General features: G+C 41.3%; 1 protein-coding gene across 2 annotated transcripts in view; it reads right to left on the reverse strand.

The window, feature by feature from the left end:
• Positions 1-23,707, reverse strand: part of KLHL12 (kelch like family member 12) — a 33,904-nt gene that overhangs the window by 1,943 nt on the left and 8,254 nt on the right. For both annotated transcript variants that reach the window (XM_040462064.1, XM_040462066.1), the window contains exons 3-10: positions 23,553-23,706; positions 22,257-22,474; positions 16,061-16,210; positions 14,424-14,538; positions 2,831-2,937; positions 1,554-1,749; positions 725-883; positions 320-418 (exon numbers count right to left, since the gene is read on the reverse strand). In XM_040462064.1, the coding sequence (XP_040317998.1) occupies positions 320-418; positions 725-883; positions 1,554-1,749; positions 2,831-2,937; positions 14,424-14,538; positions 16,061-16,210; positions 22,257-22,474; positions 23,553-23,706 (1,198 nt within the window). The remainder of the gene's footprint in view (positions 1-319; positions 419-724; positions 884-1,553; positions 1,750-2,830; positions 2,938-14,423; positions 14,539-16,060; positions 16,211-22,256; positions 22,475-23,552; position 23,707) is intronic.

The raw sequence follows: 23,707 nt of genomic DNA on the forward strand, positions 1-23,707 counted from the left end.
CTACTAAGCTTAGGAGAAGAATTCTAAAAACAAAACATGATCATTGGTGGCTAGCTGAGTTCTAGAGTAGCTGAGGGATGTGGACTAGAGCCAGACAGGCTTAGAATAATCTAGTTGTCTTTATTTTCATTATGTTTAGAGAAAAGACAGGCAAAGAGGAGAATGAAACCAGACTTATGTTTTACATGAGTGAAGTGTACGGCGAAGAAAGAAATACAACTCTGATTTGTTGACACCCTCTTTGACTCCACCACCACTGCGTATGTAAAGATTCGTCAGCACAGTCGATTGTCCTCTCCTTTAGATATGAGTGTCTTACCAGAGCGCTTAGTGGCCATTGGTGTAACATTAGTCCAATGTCCTGTGTGGGGATCATATTTCTCAACTGAATTTAAAATATTCAAGCCATCATATCCTCCTGAAAACCAAAGCAGAGACCATTTCAGACAGACTGGTAAACCCTCATGCCCATTCCCAGTGTGCCTCTCTCAGAGTGTTTCAACTAATTCTTATAGTTTCAGTTCTCCTTCAAGAGTTCCAATAATCCAAAGAAAAATCTGATAGTACCCTAATTTCTGCTTCCATGAGAAAGATAACCTCAGTTAACAGAAAAGATATTGGGATAGACTAGGGTTTTAGTTGAAAAAAGTCTATGAACTTCATTTTGATAAAAAGGGGTCCCCACCCATTGAGTTCCCTCATCTTCGCCTCCCAGACTGAATACCTAGGCAGTAGATCACTCCACTGGCCACAACTAGTCCAGCACCCTCCCGGGCGGTTTGCATATCTCCCAGCATGCTCCACTGGTCAATGTTTGGGTCATACCGCTCCATACTGGTATGACGCCTACTTCCATCAAAGCCTCCAGACACGTAGATCATATCTGCTCAGAATGAATGAATCACAGACTATTAGAGGATGAGAGATTTCTTTTTTAATTTTTTATGTTTATTTATTTTAAGGTGGGGGAGGGGCAAGAGGGGGAGAGACAGAATCCCCAGCAGGCTCCATGCTGTCAGCACAGAGCCTGATGTGGGCCTGAACTCACAAACTGTGAGGTCATGACCTGAGTCGACAGCAAGAGTTGGGCACTTAACTGAGTGAGCCACCCAGGCACCACGAGGATGAGAGATTTCTATTAATTCTTCTCCTTACAAATTCCCCACAAGTCCTTTAAATGTTTGGGAACAAAAACAAAATGTTTTTTCATGAGATAAGTCAATTAAGTCTTATAGATAAGGAAGACATCAGAGTTAAGACATCTAAAAAGAACGGGGTAAGATGGAATCCTTGAAATCACTCAAAGACTTCAAAGGTGGAGTTTGCAAAAATATAACCAGTGCCAATTCTCCACTCGGCACACTGGAACTTGATTTACCAGCTCTGTGGTCAGTGTTGAAACACTCATGAATACTGAAAAGCCTTGGTAACATTAATATTTCCCAAAGCAAAAAGGAATATTTGACCTCATGCTCCTGCCAGACAACAGGAGAGTTATGAACCCTGATCCAGCCCCAACAAAACGGAAACACTGCCCTGCACACCAAGCATACCTCCTAGGGTGGTGGCTCCAGCAAGGCCTCGTCGGACATTCATAGGGGCTACAGAATACCAGACCCCATCCTCATCTGCTGTGTAGTCTAGACATTCCACCGAACTAAGGCGGGAACGGCCATCATAGCCACCAATTACATAGATCCGGTCATGTAGGGACACTGAGGCCACGTAACGTCTCTTACGAGTGATGCTCTATGGATTTAGGAGAGAAGAGGTACAAATATTTCAGTCATGCAAATCTTAGGCCTTATCTGCTGCTAACCTTCCTGTTTTTATCTATGTACCTCTCCTTCTTCACTGTGAACCCCTGGGACAGTAGTTCACCCTCAAGTGGCCTCCAAACCCTCTTGTTTGTTGTGATGCTTTTAAAGATGCAACCCTTCTCCACATCTGCCTCTCTCCAAGGCTTCCAAAAAGTTTAATGTCTTTCCATTATCCAGTGTCTGATTCCTTCCTGTTCCACTGGGCTAAAGACTGTTATCTTTCTATAAAGTAGAAAAGTAGCCCCAACTGCTAATCAAAGGGCCAGGATTCCAATATCCTAAAAGTTAGGAGGACTGATTAAAAGATTTCCATGTTCTCAGAACTATTATTGTTCATCCAGCACTGAAACAGAGACATACAAAGGGAGAAAGATATAAACTTCAGACTTCAAGTGAACATTAGTTCAATTTAACATAATTTAACAGAGTTCAGCTTAACAGAGCATGACAATGGAGCATGCTGGGAGTTACACGGACAGCTCAGGAAGGTGCTGAAATAGTGGTGGGTCAGGTAAGTTTAATTTCGCACAAGGCCATTGATATTTCTCCTCTTTTGGAACGGGGGCATTGATATTTCAGAAGTCTAATCTTCTTTTTTTTTTTTCAACGTTTATTTATTTTTGGGACAGAGAGAGACAGAGCATGAACGGGGGAGGGGCAGAGAGAGAGGGAGACACAGAATCGGAAACAGGCTCCAGGCTCTGAGCCATCAGCCCAGAGCCCGACGTGGGGCTCGAACTCCCGGACCGCGAGATCGTGACCTGGCTGAAGTTGGACGCTTAACCAACTGCGCCACCCAGGCGCCCCTGAAGTCTAATCTTCTAATCAAATGGTCAGGAACGATGGATTGATTAATTGATTTTGAACCTACCATGTACATGACACTATTGTAAGGAGCATCTTACTATTACTAGGCTTTGCTACTTTTAGGGCTGGATTACATATGATCTAGAGTCAGGGACTGAGGACATTTAAACTCTTTCCCAATGACTGGCTCCACCATTACTTACTGGCAAAAAGCTCCACTCCTGAGTCTTGGGGTCATATTTCTCTACCACGTCGATGGGAGACTGCTGGCTTCCGAAGCCCCCAACCACCAGAAGCACTTCATTGGCTCCTGAGGACAAAGAGAGAAAAAGATAGGTTACGTCACCATCCCAAGCTGGGAAACTACTCATAGGGAAACATAAGTAGAAACAGTTGTAGGATTTTGTTTTATGTGGCCCAGAGAAGCAATCTGAAATAGGACACTCATCACAAGGCTGCCTAACAGGAAATTATTTCTTTCTGAGGCTCTAGCTCTTGAGGACCTGGACCTCTGAAATTAAAATTTCAGGACAATATTAAACTCCAGAAGGCAAACTTGAACACACCACACCATTCCAACCTACCTACATGCCTCTGGCTGACATAATAAATGAGGTTCTAAGTGCAGGCAGGGGGCTAAAGGAGCTCCCTGCCCTTCTCAGGCTGTAAAACTCAAAATGGCAGTTTTTTGCAATGGGGAAATAACATTCTCCTACTAACCTTGTCTCAAGAAAGTGGAAAGTTGTGGTTTAAGGACCAAGTGGTAGGCTTTTTATAATTTTTAAAATGTTTTTATTTTTGGGAGACAGAGCATGAGTGGGGAGGGGCAGAGACAGAGGGAGACACAGAATGTGAAGCAGGCTCCAGGCTTTGAGCTGTCAGCACAGAGCCCCACACGGGGCTGGAACTCATGAACCATGAGATCATGACCTGAGCCGAAGTCAGACGCTTAACCTACTGAGCCACCCAGGTGCCCTCCAAGTAACAGATTTTTAAAATTCTCTTCCATGAACTTTTATTTTTCCAATGTAGCCAACTATATGACCATGTTCCCTACTAATTCATCACAACTGCCAGGGAATCGTAACAGGTTTTTTTCCCCCTTAAATGTTTGTTTCTTTATTTTGAAAGACAGAGAGCGAGCAGGGGAGAGGCAGACAGAATCCCAAGCAGGCTCCACACTGTCAGTGCAGAGCCCAATGTGGGGCTCGAAGCCACGAACTGTGAGATCATGACCTAAGCCGAAATCAAGAGTCAGACACTTAACTGACCAAGCCACCCAGGTGCACCATCATAACAGCAGGCTTTTAAAGAAAGTCTTTTTCTCTGTTTTCCCAAAGAAGATATTTTGATGTCCTTTATATCTTACTCTCTCCCGTAAAGCCTTCTTGTATTAAATATCTCCTCCTTTGCCTCTTTTCAAAGAGCAAAGTCTTTTGAGAAAATCCTCTGTAAATGTGCTCTACTGAAGTGCATGGAAAGAATGGAGCGTTTTGTATGATTCAATTACTAGGAAGACATTTGAGAGACCAAGGCACTATTATAAATAACTGGACTTTAAAGAGTAAATGGAATACATTTCTTTCTTTTTAAAAAATGTACTTAGAGAGAGAGAGAGAATATGTGTGCACACATGAGCAGGGGAGGGGCAAAAAGAAAGGGAGAGAGAGAGAGAATTCCAAGCAGGCTCCAGGCTGATGGCGCAGGGCTCTAACCTACGAACTGCAAGATCATGGGCCAAATCAAGAGTCGAATATTTAACCAACTAAGCCACCCAGGCGTCCCACAGATGGAGTACCTTTAAACTGCCAAAAACAGATGCATCCCTGATGAAGTAATGGCTCTGACAATTATCATCAGTGGCTGCTGTAATCATTAGGTGAAAGCAAAAATACTACTTTATAATGCTAAATAGGAAGTATACAACCATCACCTATGAAGTATTCTTGCTAAAAAACTGAACCCAAATCTTGAAACTTACCAAGATTCTAGTGTAATCACCAGTTTACAGACAATACAGGGGACAGAAGAACACACTAAATGACACTACATGGATACAATCAGCAAAATCCAGAATGTGGGAAATTCTAGAAGCCAAACATCTTGGTTTCTTAAATAAATTGCAAGGAAAAACCAAAGCAGGAGGGACAAGCCTATGGATTAAAAGAGACTAGGGGCGCCTGGGTGGCTCAGTCGCTTAAGTGGCTGACTTCAGCTCAGGTCATGATCTCACAGTTTGTGAGTTCAAGCCCCGCATCGGGCTCTGTGCTGATGGTTCGGAGCCTGGAGCCTGCTTCAGATTCTGTGTCTCCCTCCCTCTCTGTCCCTCCCCCTCTCGCAATCTGTGTCTGTCTCTCAAAAATAAAACAAGCGTTAAAAAAAATTTTTTTAAGAGATAAAGAAAGAAAAGAACTCAATGTAACATGTGGACCTTGTCTGGATCCTGATTGGAGAAACTTAAGTGTTCAAAAGCAAAAACTAGGGAAATACTAACAGGTATTTATATCTGATGAAAATAAAGAACTGGCTGTGTTTAAGGGTGATAATGGTGTTTTAGATACATTTAAAAAATTTTTTAATGTTTATTTATATTTTTGAGGGTGGGGGGAGGGAAGGAGGGGCAGAGAGAGACAGACACAGAACCCAGGCAGGCTCCAGGCTCTGAACTGTCAGCACAGAGCCTGACGCGGGGCTCGAACTCATAAGTGGTGAGATCATGACCTGAGCTGAAGTCTGACACCTAACTGACTGAGCCACCCAGGAACCCTGATATATTTTTAAAAAGCTCCTTCTTTCAGTGATACGTATAAATGCATAATATATATGGATGGAATTATATCCTGAGATTTCTTTCAAAATAGGCCATGAGTTGATAACTGTTGAAACTGGGTGATGGGTACAGGGAATCATTATATTTTTCTGTTTCAGTATATGTTTGAAATTTTTCTTACTATCCCACACATAAACCATGAAGTTTAACCTCATTTAAGAGGACACCTGTCTTGTATACTTGCCAAATAAAGTTAAATGGACCCTTTTCCAAGGTGAGCCAGTAAGCAAGTCTCAGCAGTCAGCCCCTTTCAGAAAACCAAAGCCTTTGAACAAAGGGTCTTTTCATATTATGCTTATTTTATTTGTGCATAAAATGCCTTCAAGCTGGAAGAGGCCAGGACCACAAAGTATTTGTTTCTTCCTTGGCAGCACTATTCCCCTATTTACCCCTTTCTTACAGTACTGCTTCTCTCCCTCTGACTTGAATAGAGAAGGCAAAAACAATTCTATTCACACACATTTCCCTCTGTAGGTAAATAGGATACTAGTGGATGATATCTGTACGGCTAACACAATGAACATACTCCACAGCAACTGAGAGGCATTTTCTATGCTTTGCACATTTAAAAAATTCCCACTGATTTTCAGCTGTAATTCCTGTTGCTTTATGTAATTCCCAGAAACAAAAAAAAAAAAAACAAAAGCCTAGTATTATGCTAAGTGAAATAAGTCAGGCAAAACAGATACCATATGTTTTCACTCATATGTGGACCCTGAGAAACTTAACAGAAGACCATAGGGGAGGGGGAGAGGGAGAAAAGTTACAGAGAGGGAAGGAGGCAAACCATAAGAATCTCTTTAAGCACTGAAAACAAACTGAGGGTTGGTGGGAGGATGGGGGAGAGGAGAAAGTGGGTGATGGGCACAGAGGGCACCTGTTGAGATGAGCACTGGGTGTTGTATGGAAACCAATCTGACAATAAATTATGTATTTAAAAGGCATTTTTAAAAAAAGAACATACTCATAAAAATGAGTTCTGAGTTTCATTAAATTCTAAGTTTCTCAAATGTTAAAAAAAAAAAAAAGCCTAGGGGAAAAAACCACTTTCTTGATAATATTTCACTCAGGCAGCTTCTGAAGGATGGGACATAGAAACAGGTAAGAAATACTTAGACTGTGTTACAAAACCCAGAAAACTGACAGTGCTTCCTCTTAGCTGAAAGTTTCTCCATAACAGTCTGGGAACTATATGTTTACAGTGGAACTTGGACAAATGTATCAGCATGAGGCACTCAGGGATTTTATGGTTCTAAATGCCTGGGGTCCTAGACCATTGGTTCCAAACGTCTTTGTCATGAAGGACTCTTTTCATTATTTTCCCATGACAGATCTTGTGTGTGTGTGTGTTTTAAATGTTTTTATTTATTTTTGAGACAGAGAGAGACAGAGCATGAACGGGGGAGGGTCAGAGAGAGAGGGAGACACAGAATCTGAAGCAGGCTCCAGGCTCCGAACCGTCAGCACACAGCCCAATGCGGGGCTCAAACTCACGGACTGTGAGTGAGATCACGACCTGAGCCGAAGTTGGACACCCAACCAACTGGGTCCCTGGGTTTTTTTGTTTTTTTGTTTTTTAATGTTTATTTATTTTTGAGACAGAGAGAGACAGAGCATGAGCGGGGGAGGGGGAGAGAAAGAGACACACACACAGAATCGGAAGCAGGCTCCAGGTTCCGAGCTGTCAGCACAGAGACCAACGTGGGGCTCGAACTCATGGACCATGAGATCATGACCTGAGCCAAGTCGGACGCTTAACCCACTAAGCCACCCAGGCGCCCCAGATCTTGTGGTTTGAAACACTGTCTACCAAGCTGCATCTAAGTAATTAACTTGCTGGTACTGCTGGAGTTACATGTAAGTACCAACAGAGCTTTTGATAAGTATGAGAGCACCAGTGTTTTCACACTGAACAGATATAATCTTAATTTTTTTTTAATGTTTATTTTTGAGAGAGAGAGAGAGAGAGAGAGAGAGAGAGACAGAGTGTGAACAGGGGAGGGGTAGGGAGAGAGGGAGACACAGAATCCAAAGCAGGCTCCAGGCTCTGAGCTGTCAGCACAGAGCCCAACGTGGGGCTCAAACTCACAAAGCATGAGATCATGACCTGAGCTGAAGTCGGACACTCAACTGACTGAGCCACCCAGGCACCCCTGAACAGACAGGAGTTTAGTCTTTATTTAGACTGTGTAGCTTTTTTTTTTCCAAAAAAAAAATGTTTATTTTTATTTTTGAGAGAGGGAAAGACAGAGTGCATGTGTGAGCAGGGGAGAGGCAGAGAGAGAGAGAGAGAGAGAGAGAGAGAGAGAGAGAGAGAGAATGAATCCCAAGTAGGCTCTGCACTGTCAGCTCAGAGCCCAACTCAGGGCTTGATCCCTCGAACCGTGAGACCATCACCTGATCTGAAACCAAGACTTGTTCGCTTAACCAACAGAGCCATGCAGGTGCCCCAAAATGCCAGTTTTCTTTCTTTCTTTAATGTTTACTCACTTTTGAAAGGCAGAGAGAGATAAGAGCACAAGCATGGGTGGGGCAGAGAGGGGGACACAGAATCTGAAGCAGGCACCAGGCTCTAAGTTGTCAGCACAGAGCCTGATGCAGGGCTCGAACCCACGAACTGTGAGATCATGACCCGAGCCAAAGTCAGACGTTTAACTGACTGAGCCACCCAGCTGCCCCGCCAGTTCTTTTCTTTTTTTTTTAAACTAATGTTTATTTATTTTTGAGAGGGAAAGAAAGAGAGTGAGAGCAGGGGAGGGGCAGAGAGAGAGGGAGACACAGAATCCAAAGCAGGTTCCAGGCTCTGAGCTGTCAGCACAGAGCCCGACATGGGGCTCGAACCCAGGAGCTGTGAAATCATGCCCTGAGCCAAAGTCAGATGCTCAACCAACTGAGCCACTCAGGCGCCCCCAGTTATTTTCTTAATACAGCATTGGGAGGTTGCTGGAGTGAAGAACATGAACTTAAAAAAAAAAAAAAAACCTTTTAATAAAAATTATAAAATTACTTTCTGAGGCTTAAAACAATTTATATGGCCACCAACATATATGCCAATTCGTATATATGCCAATTCATTCTACTCTCTGTAGCTGGATATTGTTTTTTTTTAATCTCTGGTGCTATGGTAGGCAAAAAATTGTATTTATTGTTTTAATTCTTACTTTATTACTAATAAGACTCTATTAGTAATTATGTCACATTTCCCCCCTTATATTTAGTAGTCAATTGTACCTCCCCCTCTGTAAACTGAACACTCAAGTCTTTAGTGTTCCTCCCATGCATTTTTACTGGGCTCTTTACATACAAATAAATTTAACCCTTTGCTGTGGTTGTAGCAAATCTATTTTCCTAATTTGTCTCATAATGTTGCGCATTTTCATTTAGTCAAATACACTACCTTTTCCTTTGTGTTTCTTGTATTGCTTTTGCCTAGAAAGTCTTCCTCTCCTGGAAGAACTCCAGTGTTCTAATGTCTTCGGACCCTAACTTGGGGACCACTACTTTAACAATCTAATGTGAAAAGAGCTAGTCAAAGGATTGACTGGAAGAAAGCCTGTTTGTTCTTTGCCAATGAATGGGGGTGGGAGGGACTTGTTAGATTTTTATCTTTCCAACGAGGATATGTCTAAAACACCTGACAGGGAATGCCTGGCTGGTGCCTGGCTGCTCTTGGTTTTGGCTCAGGTCATGGTCTCACAGTCTGTGAAGTTGAGCCCCATGTCAGGCTCTGTGCTGACAGCACAGAGCCTGCTTGGGATTCTCTCTCCCTCTCTGTCCCTACTCAGTTCACGCTCTCTCTCAAAATCAATACATAATCAATCAGTCAATCAATAAAACACCTGACAGAAACAGTGTGAAAAAGCACATTAGTAAAACTGAGGCATCTTGACAATGCCATGGTCATTATTTGTGGGGGGAGGGATTAAGAGTTGTGTGTGTGTTGTGGTGTGATGTTAGAGGAATACAGCAGACAGACTGCAAGCTTGCTAAAATAACATGGTTCAGAGACTACATTGCCATACGTATTGATCTTTAGCTCAGAAAAGGAGACTGTGACAAATTAGGAATTGCAATTTCCATTATATCTTCTGTGAGAAAGTAATGGCTAAGAGGTAAATAACTAAAAGAGAATCCTCACACATGATTTGGCAAGCTATTTTTATGTAGCTGTAAATTTAATTTCCTTATGCTGTATGCAGAAGAGTTATCCTGGTAGCTGGTTTAGCAACCTCTATGAATAGAGATGGGCAGAAGACATGATAGGCAGGAACAATTTACTTCCTAAGGCGCTCATAAGGAGATGCTAAAATAAGAAGAGGGGCTTGTGGGTGGCTCAGTCGGTTAAGCATCCGAGTCTTGAGTTCGGCTCAGGTCATGGTCTCACAGTTTCTGGGATCAAGCCCTGAGTCGGGCTCTGAGCTGACAGTGCAGAGCCTGCTCGGGATTCTCTCTCTTCCTCTCTCTCTGCCCCTCCCCCACCCGTGTGTGTGTGTGTGTGTGTGTGTGTGTGTGTGTGTGTGTGCACGGGCGCGCACACGCGCACTCTTAAAAATAAATTAAAACAAAAAAAAAGAATCTACTTGGAGTGCCTGGATGGCTCAGTTGGTTAAGCGGCCAACTCTTGGTTTTGGCTCAGGTCATGATCTCACGGTTCATGAGTCTGAGCCCTGATAGGGCTCTAAACTGACAGCACGGAGCCTGCTTGGGATTCTCTCTCTCCTGTCTCTCTGCCTCTCTTCGTTCTTGCTATCAAACTAAATAAATAAACATTTAAAAAAAAAAAAGGGAATTAGAAATAGCTTCAGAATTTCTTTTCTGGAACTTCTGAAAAATAACCTCAAAATTATAAGGGCATGTAGAATCCTAATCTTTCAAGATCAGGGCAATAAGCAAGTTCTCTAAGCAGGCGGGCACCTTCTCCTGCCAGTACAGAGAAATGCAGAAAATCTATTTCCAAAAAGTCTTCTGGTTTGCTGGTTCACACAAATTTTCATTGGCTTTAGTTCAATTTAACAAGCAGCTAGGAAGTGCTATTGAGTACTCTCTGGGACACTGGCTCTGCAAAAAAGAAATGTTATCTTCTGTATTGGAAAGAACCTCAGTGGTTTGAATTTAACTCCCCTGATATACAGAAGAAATGGTAATCCAGAGAAGTTAAAGGACTTGTCCAGATTCAAAAAGCAAGTTACTAGAGTAATAGCATTGGGAGTCGAAATCAAAGGAAGCAAAGTGTCTTTTCTTCTGTACCAGATGATTTCCACTATATACTGGCTCACATAATATTGAAAGAATATCTATTTTTTATTATTTTTTAAATAACAAAGGTAACCACACATTTATGGTAATAACACAGAAGTATATAAATAAAGCAACGGTAAAAATATTCCCCTGAAATCCCATCTTGTTAAAGGTGTTTATCCTTGCATACATATCCTTTGTTTATAATCATGAAAACATACACATATATAGTACATATATCGGAGCTTTTGCCTTTTTTTCCCCAATGAAAAGTACCCCCAACTTAGTATATACCCAGTTAGTCTGTCCAGCTACACATGTCTGACTCAATGCTTTTAATAGTTTCATAATATTCTATGCTTCAGTTGTACTATAATTCAGTCAACCATTCATTCTTCTTCAGATGGAATTCAGGTTGTTTCCCTTTTTTCCTGGAAATATTTCTTTTTTTTTTTTTAATTTTTAAAAAATGTTTTATTTATTTTTGAGAGAGAGAGAGAGAGAGAGGAGAGAGAGAGAGAGAAAGAAACAGAATGTGAGCTGGGGAGGGGCAGAGAGAGGGGGACACAGAATCCAAAGCAGGCTGCAGGCTCCGAGATGTCAGCACAGAGCCTGATGCGGAATTTTAACTCACAAGCAGAGAGATCATGATCTCAACAGAAGTTGGATGCACCAGAAGCTGGATGCTTAACCAACTGAGTCACCCAGACGTCCCATCCTGGAAATATTTCTATAGTACAGATTCCCAGATGGGACATAAAGAGTATTCACTTAAAAAAAAAAAAAAAGTTTATTTTGAGAGAGAGAGAGAGAGACACAGAGAGAGAGGGGAAGGGAGGGACAGAGAATCCCAAGCTGTGGGGGAAATAGGTTCTACTCACATAAATGGGTTAGAAAAAAGCTTAGGGTGGAAAGTCACCACCACAGGGTGAAAGCGCCTAAGGTTAGCTAGCAAGGTACTGTAATGGGATCAGGAGCAGCTTGTTATATCACCTGCAGGAAATTACTTTCCATCTAGTGCCAATGTACCTTGCTAACAAACTCCACTTGCTCCCCCAGACCCTTTGTTTCTTACACACACAAGTTAATGATTACTATCTGATTGTTTTCTTCACGTTCACCACGTGCAAGATCTTGAGCGCTCAATAAATACGGAGATGAAAGCCCTGTTAGGGGCTCTTGTCTCCTCCCGGGCAATAGCCTCTTTTGTATTCAATTCTGCATCCGCTCTCTTGCTGGAAAAAAAAGAACTCCAGACTCACAGTTTGCAACACCAAGCAGGCTCTGCACTCTCAGTGCAGCCCCATGTAGGGCTCAATCCCACAAACTTTGAGATCATGACCTGAGCCAAAATTAAGAGTCAGATACTCCACTGACTGAGCCACTCAGGCGCCCGGAAATATTTTTAGTATCTTCCACTTCAATAAATATCTTATTCTAAGGGGCACCTGGGTGGCTCAGTCAGTTAAGTGTTGACTTCAGCTCAGGTCGTGATCTCATGGTTCATGAGTTCGAGCCCTGAATGGGGCTCTCTGCTGTCAGCACACAGCCCGCTTTGGATCTTCTGTGCCCTTCTTTCTCTGCCCCTTCCCTGCTTGCACTCTCTGTCTCTCTCAAAAATAAACAAACAAACTTAAAAAATAACTTGTTCTAACCTTCATTTCTAGACCTGGTAATGAACTATATTTTCAAATGTTCATTGTTCACTTGTATTTCAGCTTCAGTGGGCTACTATAAGTCTTTCATGCCAATTTTCTATTGTGTTGGTTTTTTTTTTTTCTTGTTGATTTATATGGTTCCTGGGGTGTTTTTCTTGGTTTATTTATTTATTTATTTATTTTTTGAGGATAGTTCACACACAATGCTACATGAGTTTCAGGTGCACAAATAGTGATTTGACAACTCTATACATTATGCTGCACTCACCACAAGCGTGGCTACCATCTGGGTATGGACTTTTTAGTTTTGTAAGATGAAAAGAGTTCTAGAGATTGGTTGTAGAACAATGTGAAAATATATATATATACATTAAACGTTTATTTATTTTTGAGAGGGGTCAGGGGCAGAGAGAGAGGGAGAGAATCCCAAGCAGGTTCCACACATCAGCAAAGAGCCCGATGCAAGGCTCAAACCCATAAACTGTGAGATCATGACCCGAACCAAAATCAAGAGTTGGACACCTAACCGACTGAGCCCCCAGGCATCAATGAACTGTACACTTAAAAATGGTTAAGACGGTAAATTTTACCACAACTAAAACTAGAAAAAAAAAAAAAGGCTCCCACCCAAAAGTTATACAAATATTTTCCTCTAACTTCTAATATTACCATGGTTTTTCATGCTTAGTCCTTCAATCTGTCTTGTTGATTAGTATGTATCCCTGTATATAGTATGAGATACAGACCACATGTTGTCATCCTGCAGGAATTAGTAGAACAGTATCATTTACTACTTCTTCTCTGAGTCCCCTTAAAAAAACAAAAAAAAACAAAACCCCAAACAAAGCAACATCTCTGGGTGGTAGGATTATGGATGATTTTTATTTATTTTTTGCTTTTCTGTGTTTCTAAAATTTCTATGTTGACATATGGTACTTATGCCATCAAAAATATAGAGGACGTTGAAACATTATTACAAGATGTTAACTAACTTGGATTTAAATTAAAAGCATATATATAGGAGACAAATCATCATTCTACTTAAAGCAATCAGTGAACAGCTTAATTATAATTTAATACGTTGGCAGGCCTGAGTCCACAGTCAGGGGAAAAACAGAAAGCAACAAAAACAAAATGCCACCCCATATATCATTTATAACCTACGACAGCAAAATAGGGAGGACAGGAAACAGAAGTAAGGTAATATCTGAGTCTTACCACCTGTCGGCTAAAATATCAGGCATCTTACATACACTATCCTGTTTAATCTCCGTAACAACACAGTGAGATAAGATGCTCGGACCCTCACTTTAGAGGCAGAAGCACAGGCTCAGATAAACTGATACCTTACCCAAGGCCATACAGCCTGTCATTGGTGGGGTAGAGATCTGCACCTAAGCCTCCTTGCTAAAACAACAGCTAATGTGCACAGCACTTGTTATGTGCCAAGAACTCTTTTAACCCTTTTACATACATTACTTCATTTACTCTTCAGAACAACCTCTGAGGCGGGAGCTGTGATGATGCCCACTTTACAGAGGAGGCAACTGACGCACAGGGAGGTTAAGTTTCTTGCCAAAGTTAATACACCTAGTAAGTGGTAAGCTGGGATCTGCACCCACACTGGCTCCGGAGTGCAGGCTCCAGGTTCTTAAGTACTACATGTCACTCCTGAATTTTATACTATGCTGCTGCCTTTCCTTCCTCTTTTCATCCAGAATGAGAAAACTACTACTTGGTATTTGAAATAATTTCTAATTCACAAGACTCCAAACATCTTGAAATAATAACTTGCATAATATTTTACAATTTAGAAGGTGCTTTTACACACTCTATACCATTTAATCCTCCAAATAGTTATGGGAAATAGATAGGGAAGGTATCCTTGGTTTATAGTAGAGCTCAGGGTGGCAAAGTGACTTGTCCAAGGTGACACCCTTTCTAAAAGGTTAAAAACAGGTCTAAAACAGGTCTTTGTATTTCTTACAGAATGTTCTTTTCAACTACATCATGCCACCTGGCAAGGGGTAGCTGAAAAATATCCCTCCTTCTGCCAAGATGCCGGCTTACCTAGACGAGCCCTCGTCCTGGGTCCCTGCATCTGACTTCGCAGTTCAGGTCTCAGATGAAACTTCTTTGCTTCATCAACTAGATCCCTGCACTGTAAACTACAGCGGATGAAAGGCTGAAATACAGCAGGCAGTAAAGTGAGCCACAGGGGTCACGTCTTTAATATTACGAGTATAAATGGCACACATAAGAATTCACTTCTTGATATAGAAAACCAGTTTATAAAGCCCTGTGGTTCCAAGAGGGCTGCTGGTAATAACTACATTGCTGGTTTCCAGAAATGATTAAAAAAAAATTTTTTAATAGACAATATATTATTACATGGTTCAAAAATCAAATGACATAAAAAGATATACTGAGAAGTATTCCCTATCATACCTCGGCACTAGGCAGTAACTATTTTAATTAGTTTGTCTGTACATCCTTCCAGTGATTACACAAACACAAGTATGTAATAGCTAACAAAAATTTTAAGGGAAAACCAAAAGGCTACTGTTAATTCCTGGGATGACAGGGAGAAGTAAATCTTGCCTGAAATAATTTCCCAAATGTTCACAACACTGTCACGATGCCTAGGTCTCCCCTGATGGAGCTCTGTACTGGGCAGCTCTCCTTCGTAACCTAATTCACTCCACATCCTTCTTCACTCTACTCTCTGGCTTGGAAGACTGGCCTACGTGAACTACGTCGTAGGGTCCCCACGCCCTCTGACTTCTGGCTCGGCTCAGCCAGTGAGGAGCCCTAGAGGAGCTCAGAGGGAGAAGGGGATTGAGGCCAGGTTCCCCCACTCCAGGATGAGTGGTGAATATAGGATTTCGGTCTCCTGAGTCTGACTCGAGAGTCTGGGCTGTGAACCACAATATAAGGAAACAGACACAACGGCAATATGAGTTGTTAGAAATTACAAATATGAGAAAGTGAGTTTGACATGTGACACTAATCAGCCTGCAACTTTTCTAATGTGAACTGGAAAACTGTGTTTGTAGTTAACTCTCAAAGAGGTCTGAGGCTGGGCCAGAGGAAGGAATGCATTCACTGACCTGGGCTTTAGCTATGTGCTAAACAGCAGTGTTCGCCCAAAGTACAGTCCAGGTAAACAGGTGATACATACGGTAAAAACCGTGAAAACATACCACACACAAAGAGCTGTGTTGGAGAAACACTTTTATAAATAAACACCGTAAAAAACAAACAAGTAAGTAAATAAAAATAAATAAACACACACAGTATAACCTAAATTCATATAAGAATGCATCAAATTACTTTGGTGTTGGGTTTCACAAGAGGTCAAAAATAAAGACATTTGATAAGCAAAGCATCTTTTTCAGGGCAATTTGGAACAATTTATGTTTGATGGAGAAGGGGACATTTGTCATCTGATGTTGCTTACGTGAAACACAGGGGCATAGCAAACAAAAAGACAAGAAAACAGAAAATTAAACCATAGATTTCCATTTCCAGAAGGATAACTTGCCAACCAATTATCTGGAGACCACCTAGCACCATCCTCTCTGGCACTCCTAGAGACGCTAACCAGGAGACTCTGTGCCTACAGTGAATAACCAATTTGAAGTACATAATACTAAGCTGCAAGAGATACTCATGGTTTTCGATCCCGTGTGTTTTGCCTGACTTACCTCAGCATCTATGACGTCTGTGATGTACCTGGGGGTCAGCAGGGGCATCCGGACGTACTGCAGCAGGTCAGGTAAGGATTCTTCTCGCTCCTTTTTGGCGTGCTTCACCCAGTTGATGACAGCTTCAAAGACTGGCTCCTCAGAATCCACCTATAAACGTGTAATTACACATCATGGAACTAACTCTGCCTTTCCAATGTTCTCACAATTTCAAAAAGTAACCATGCTTACTTTCTCCTTCCTGCTCCCCATCCCCTACCACCATTATTTCCTCTCTTCCAGAAACAGCTAAGCTCTTGGAAAAACAATCCTTTTCAGACACGACTCATTCAGACCAGCAAAAGAACTGCAGTCAAACTGGGTAAAAAAAAAAAAAAAAAAAAAAAAAAATCAGATAGTGCCTAATAAACCATCAGTTACAAGTGGGCTTTTACTTCAGAATTGTTTCCATTCCTGAATTTTTTTTTTTTTTTAATTTGCGAGAGAGAGAGAGAGAGAGAGAGAGAGAGAGAGAGAGAAAGAGAGAAGGGCAGAGAGAGAGAATCTTAAGCAGGCTCCATGCTCAGTGTGGAGCCCAACACAGGACTCAATCTCATGACCCTGGGATCATGACCTGAGCTGACATCCAAGAGCTGGACACTCAACTGACTGTGCCACCTACGTGGCCCTTTTCTGGTCATTTTTGAAATTTTGCAGGGGGAGGAGGAATCTGTTGCCCTATTCAAAATTTGCTATATATTTTTTAAAATACGCTCTACGCTCAATGTGGGGCTTGAACTCACAACCCTGAGATAGAGTTGCATGCTCTACTGACTGAACCAGCCAGGCACCCCCAAAATTTCCTCTTAAAACAACTTGTGTTTATAAGTGTTGTCTAACGACCTCCAGGATTGCTCCCCAACACCTCCACCCAAGCCTGTGAAGCAGAAACTTCTCTTATCTCATTATGCTATAATGCTGCAGTTTCCAAAGAATTGTCAATTAGCATCTGAACAAATACTATTTATATATATATAAATATATAATTATATGTATATATGTATAAATATATATAGAAATATATAATATATGTAATATAAATATTATTTATCAGGCACAATGCTTTGAGATGATATATGCAATTAATCATTTGGGGAACTTAGGTCTAAGCTTACATGTAACAAATTGCATAAGGCACAGCCTAAAAAACCTACATTGTATCCCTGCAAGAGCACTACATCTACTAACACCTAAGACCTCCCGAAGACAGACACCTACATATAGGTCCTGTGCCTCTTCCACCAGCGCCTAGAACGCATCTGTTCTGAGACCTTTCAGAATGTGACAGTGCCCAGACAGAGACACCATTCTGTGAAATTTTCCCAAGAACTGAAAATGCAGACGTTTCAGAAGGTTCATTCATTGGATGTACCAAAAACCTACTACGCGCCAGGCCCAGTGCTGGAAGCTGGTTATATACTGGTAACAAATGAGACATGAACCTTGCTTTTAAGTGGGGAGATAACAGGTAAGTTGGAAAAACGAACAATGCCACTTTGTCATTCTGTACTATGTAGGAAAAGTACAGGGGCTATGAGACAGAATAACACGAGATTTCCTAATTTAGGTTGATGGGTCAGAAAAGGCCTCCCTGCAGAAGAAATAGATTTCAGTATGATGGGTGAGTAGCAATTAGCCACGAAGAGTTAAGAGAGTGCTCCAAGGCAAGCAGGAGAGCACATGCTGAAACCCTAAAGCTGTACTGTCCAATATGGTAGCCACCAGCTACATATGGAGATTTATAATTACATTAATTAAAATTAAGTTAAGGGGTGCCTGGGTGGCTCAGTTGGTTGAGTGTTCAACTGTTGATTTCAGTTCAGGTCATGATCCCAGGGTTGTGGGATGGAGCCCGGTGTTGGGCTCCGTGCCCTTCTGCTCCACTCCCCTGCTTGCTCTGTTAAAAAAAAAAATTAAGTGGGGCGCCTGGGTAGCTCAGTCAGTTAAGCGTCTGACTTCAGCTCAGCTCATGATCTCACAGCTTGTGAGTTCAAGTCCCGCATCGGGCTCTGTGCCGACAGCTCGGAGCCTGGAGCCCGCTTCGGATTCTGTGTCTCCCTCTCTCTCTTCCTCCCCTGCTCATATTCTGTCTCTCTCTCAAAAATTAAATAAACGTTAAAAAAATTTAAGTTAAATTAAAAACTCAACTGCTCAGTCACACCAGCCACATTAGAAGTGCTCAACAGCCATGTGTGCCTAGCAAACTGGACAACACAATCTTAGAGCAAAAAAGAACACAGTCTGAGAAATGATACAAGGCTGGTGTAGTAGAAGGAATGAGGCAGGGGAAGAATGGTAAAAGATCAAACTGGAGAGGTAAGCAAGGGCCAGCTCAGAGAGAGCGTTAGAAGACTGGAATTTACTCTAACAGCAATGGGAACCCATGAAAAGGTTTCAAGCAAGCTTGGGATATGATCATATCAATGTTCTGTAAAGATCACCCTGACTAGCATGGGTAGAACAGATTAGAAGGGCCAAGAGCTGGGACGCCAGCTAGCACATTAGGCAAATGGTGATGGGTACTTAAGCCATAGCAGTGGTGACTGAAATTTATGCACCAAATTTATGGGAGGTGAAACTAACCCAGCCTGCTGATGGATTAGAGGCAGGGAAGTACGCAGAAGGGTGCCCACAATTAAAAAAAAAAAAAAAAAAAAAAAAAAAGACAAGCTAACAGTTGTAAACAGCTCCATGCTAGGCTCTAACACATTCTAGGTTTAAATTAGATACATCAGTTTATAATGGGGTTTTTCAATCATGAGCAGCGACCCTTGATCTTACTGAAGAGAGAATAAACTAGACTTGCAGAGAAACAGCTAAACTGGGAGGAAAAAACCTTCACATTAATGTTTCACTATGGAGAAAAATTTCCCCATAATAAATTTTCAGAGAACTATTTTATGTATCAGGCACTGATATTCTTTTTTTTTTTTAATTTTTTTTTTTTAACGTTTATTTATTTTTGAGACACAGAGAGACAGCACGAACGGGGGAGGGTCAGAGAGAGAGGGAGACACAGAATCTGAAACAGGCTCCAGGCTCTGAGCTGTCAGCACAGAGCCCGATGCGGGGCTCGAACTCACAGACCAAGAGATCGTGACCTGAGCCGGAAGTCGGACACGTAACCGTAACCGACTGAGCCACCCAGGCGCCCCAAGGCACTGATATTCTTATTTAATGATCAGAATGACCTCATGCACTAAGTAGGACTATTATCTACAGAAGAGGAAACTGAAGATTAGTGGTTAGGTTAACACGTGCCACACAGCCAAAATAAACCCCACCCTGATTCTAAAGCCTATGTTGTTTTAACCAGTACAACATACTGCTTCTGTGTTAAGTAGTATCGTTTTATATAATTAAGAGGAAGTATTAGCTGGGGAGTTAGACATCTGGTTCCTCTTTCTGGCTGGAATACAGAAGAGAAACAATGTGCCACTTGCTGTCTTTCCAGAAAAAAAAGACAGTCTTTACAGACACTGAGGGAAGAGTTCTCAAACTCTTTTCATCTGAGTTTCTGAATAAAAAAGTTTTTTGCTCTCCCTATTCCATTTAGTTTTATTCCAAAGTATATATAGTTCTATGACTACATATGACTTCTGTAACTGCTCGCTGATTTGGTCAATTAGAAACTAACTAGGCAACCAGCTCACAGTTTCATGGAACAGAACAGAATCTGGAGCCAGACTGCTCAGATATGAGACCTGGCTCTGCCACTTATTAGCTCCAGTATGACGCTTACCCTCGAAGCATCAGTTTCTTTCTCTGAAAAATGGGGACAATTTTGACAACTACATAAGATAAAATATACCAAGAATGGTGCCATTAAAATGAAAAGTCCAGAGTATAGTAATTTTTTATCTGTTGTGTTCACAATTGGATTGCTGGCACCCAGAACTGTTCTGGGCACTAAGTGCCCAATAAATATTTAATAAAGGAAACCAATAGTAAATGCTGAGTAAGTTTTAGCAATTTTGTCATGTGCAGTGAACTTTAAGTCTATATTGTTCACGCTATTTACTGCATTTCCTAATGCATGGTTAAATCAAGAAAAATCAAGATATTCTAGCAAATTACCAACTTCCCAAGTCTGAAGAATGTGCCCTTTGTCTACACCTGGCATTTCAGTGCATGGACACAATGTTCTACCACAGCAAGAGTGAGAACAAAACTTTAGCAAATATTTGTCTCAGTAACACTTGTAACACCAGCTTCTCTGGGCTAATAAGTCAAACTGGAAAAATGATTCCTCTTTATTTTGGAAACAATGTCACCAATGTACCTTAATAAATTTTCCCTCAGAACTCCGTAGGGGAAGGCAAAAAGAAAAAGTTGGCTAAAATATGATAAATATTCTTAAGATCTTATTATATTACATGAAAATTCTAGTTTTAACAAAATAAATCAGAGAGTTATTATTTGGTTTATGAAAGTAAACTATAGGATTTCTTTAGCAAATTTCTTCTACATCATTTACTTTTTAAATTTTTATTTATTTATTTTAATGTTTATTTAGTTTTTTTTTTAATATATTTTTTAAACATTTATTTATTTTTGAGACAGAGAGAGACAGAGCATGAACGGGGGAGGGTCAGAGAGAGAGGGAGACACAGAATCTGAAGCAGGCTCCAGGCTCTGAGCCATCAGCCCAGAGCCCGACGCGAGTCTTGAACTCATGGACTGCGAGATCGTGACCTGAGTTGAAGTCGGACGCTTAACTGACTGAGCCACCCAGGCATCCCAATGTTTATTTAGTTTAGAGAGAGAGAGAGAGACACACACACACACAGAGTATGAGCAGGGGAGGGGCAGAGAGAGAGAGAGGCAGACACAGAATCTGAAGCAGGCTCCAGGCTCTGAGCTGTCAGCACAAGCTCGCCGCGGGGCTCAAACTCACAAACTGTGAGATCATGACCTAAGCCCAAGTCAGATGCTTAACCACCTGAGCCACCTAGGCACCCCCAGCATTTAGAATATTAATCAGATTTTGATTCCTTCCCAATATATCTCTTGTTTAAATTGAGGTGCCACTAACTTCCGGATATCCACTAATTCAAAATTTATCTGAGCAGAGTGGGAGGAAAACAAATGAACTCTTAGCCTTCCTAGAGAAGTGAATTTCTCCTGACGAGGGGAAACAATTGTCACTCTAATTGTTAGCCTAACTACAGACCTCTGTGCAATAAAAACTCTGCTGGCTACTGGCACTATGACTTAGCATCAGGATTACCTAAGATCTTTCTTGCTGGGCCAGGTGACTGAACCCTTGCCTGTGCCCAGGTGGCTTCCCTTCTGCTGGGTGGAACACAACTCCTTCAAGACACAGTTCATATGTTCCTTCTCCCCACTCCCCCATTTCCCCCCCCCCCCCATTAGGCACTTATGATCTGCCTCCTGTTTACGGTCTCCAACCTTTTTTTCACTTCTTTTTGATCCACTTCCTTTTTGGTCTAATTTAAATGTAAAAGGTTTATTCTTCTTTCTTCTAATTTCTTCACTTTGAATAACCTCATTATTCTCACTATATTCTATTAAGTTTTGTCTTTCTCTGTCTCTACCACTATGTTGTGAATTACTGAAAACAAGGACTGTATCTTACTCACTCTTGGAGCCATAGCACCTGGCACAGATAGTTTATTCAGAATATCTACTGCTGTAGAGTAGATATTCTCCGTAAATGTTTGTAAAATGAGTGAATGAGTAATACAGAAGTGCTCTATAGAAATCTCTTTACTTCAAATTTCTGCTTATTCCACACCACTGTCTCTTCAATAGTGACTCTTAACCATTGGGATTGTATATTGAGGGAGGTGGCTAACTCCTTCCCAAAACTCCCTCCCATAAATTTGGCATAAAATTTCAGGGGTATTTAATGAAACCTTTGGAGCCAATATTGACACTTGATTAAGATGCCCTGCTACAGAAACACAGTAAATCCACCTTGCTTTTTCCTAGTTTTGTGTTTGTTTTCTTTTAGTAGGTTCCACACCCAACCCAGAGCCCAACACGGGGCTTTAACTCACGACTTGAGATCAAGACCTGAGCTGAGATCAAGAGTCAGACGTTCAACAAACTGAGTCACCCGAGTGCCCCCCCTTTCCCAAGTTTTGTAATGTTCCAGTCTTGAAGAAACCCCAATACCAAGCCAAATTTGTACCTGAATTTCATCGCACTTGATTAGCTTTTCCACTTCTCCTTGACTTAGAAGAATGAATTCTTCATGCTGTACCACTTCCGGAAAATGCTTCTGACTAAAAACCTCAGCTGCTTGCATCAGGTCAACACAATTGTGAGTTTCAGCAAAATCCCTGATACCCAGGCAATTAGAGGGGTCCAACTGACTTTCTAAGAACTCACAGCAGGCTTGCTTCACACCTAGGACAAACACAGACAATGAACACTTCAGGGTACTTGACCAGGTGTGAACTGGTTGGTCTACATTCTTGGAAGGAGACATCTTCTCTACAAGGTAACAGAGGAATCCTGGCTCAACACAGGTAAGGATCAAATTAGAAATTTTATGCTTAAGGAATTCAAATCCAATTTCTGTTTTATGTGTCGTGCGACCTTCAAGCAAGGTCTTGTGTGTCTCTGTTTCAGCTTTAAAAATAAGTATAGCAAGACAAATTGCTTCTATGGACACTGGCACAATTAAACAAAACATACTCCTGGGAACCAAGCTTTTATAAAACCAATCATAATTTAACATAATGTACCTAATTTCTACTCCCTATGAAAACTTGACTGAAAGACTCCTGCCAAGGAAAAATAAGAGCTACTAACGACAACTCCTTATTTCTCTAATTGCAAAGTTCAGAGTATAAACCTAATTTGTGCACTAATGCAAAAGCTTCAATACTGTTTTTCAATCATGTATTAAAAACAGAACACTTTCAACCAGGCATTTCGAAATACTAAAAATAACAGAAACATCAATGCAGGTTAAGAAAGACAGTCTGGAAATAGGAAGGGGGACCACCCCATATCCTGTGAAAACATTATATACTTTCATTTTTGTGTGCCAATTTAAATTTTCAATACACAATTTACGTGGCTCAAAATTAAAAGTACAAAAGAGTTTACCATGAATAACCCCCCAGCCTCCCTTTCCACCTGGCCATCTAGTTCCCTTCCATATAGGTGATGAACAGTATCAGTTTCTTGTGTCTCCTTGTAGAGCTAGTATGTACATACATGTAAGAAAATGTGTGTTATCCCCTCTTTCATTTTTTTTAAAACAGAAAAGGCCTAAATGCTCTTCTAAAGAGCCAAATGGCCACATATGGAGAGGTTCTTTGACGTTGTGATTGAGACCTGATCTTCTGTGCCGCAGGCGGTAAACATGAGCGTCCACAGTCTGTCTCCATAATTTCTGTGATTAAGTTTACCTGATTAATTCTAAGTATTTCCAAGGCTACTGTGGCATGAGCAATAGCAACTTTATCATCTGTACCTTTCAGCTGAAGCAGACAGGCTGCAGGAAGCAGTTCTTGTACATTCTCCACCGTCACATGTACAGTTTCAGTGTACACGAAGTCCAACAGAATCTCCATGGTAGAAGCAGTTAAGCCTTGAATATCAACATAAGGTTTCCCCTTCTCTGAAAGC

Source organism: Herpailurus yagouaroundi, unplaced genomic scaffold, assembly GCF_014898765.1.
Source record: "Herpailurus yagouaroundi ecotype Mexico unplaced genomic scaffold, PumYag 308, whole genome shotgun sequence".
NCBI lineage: Eukaryota > Metazoa > Chordata > Mammalia > Carnivora > Felidae > Herpailurus > Herpailurus yagouaroundi.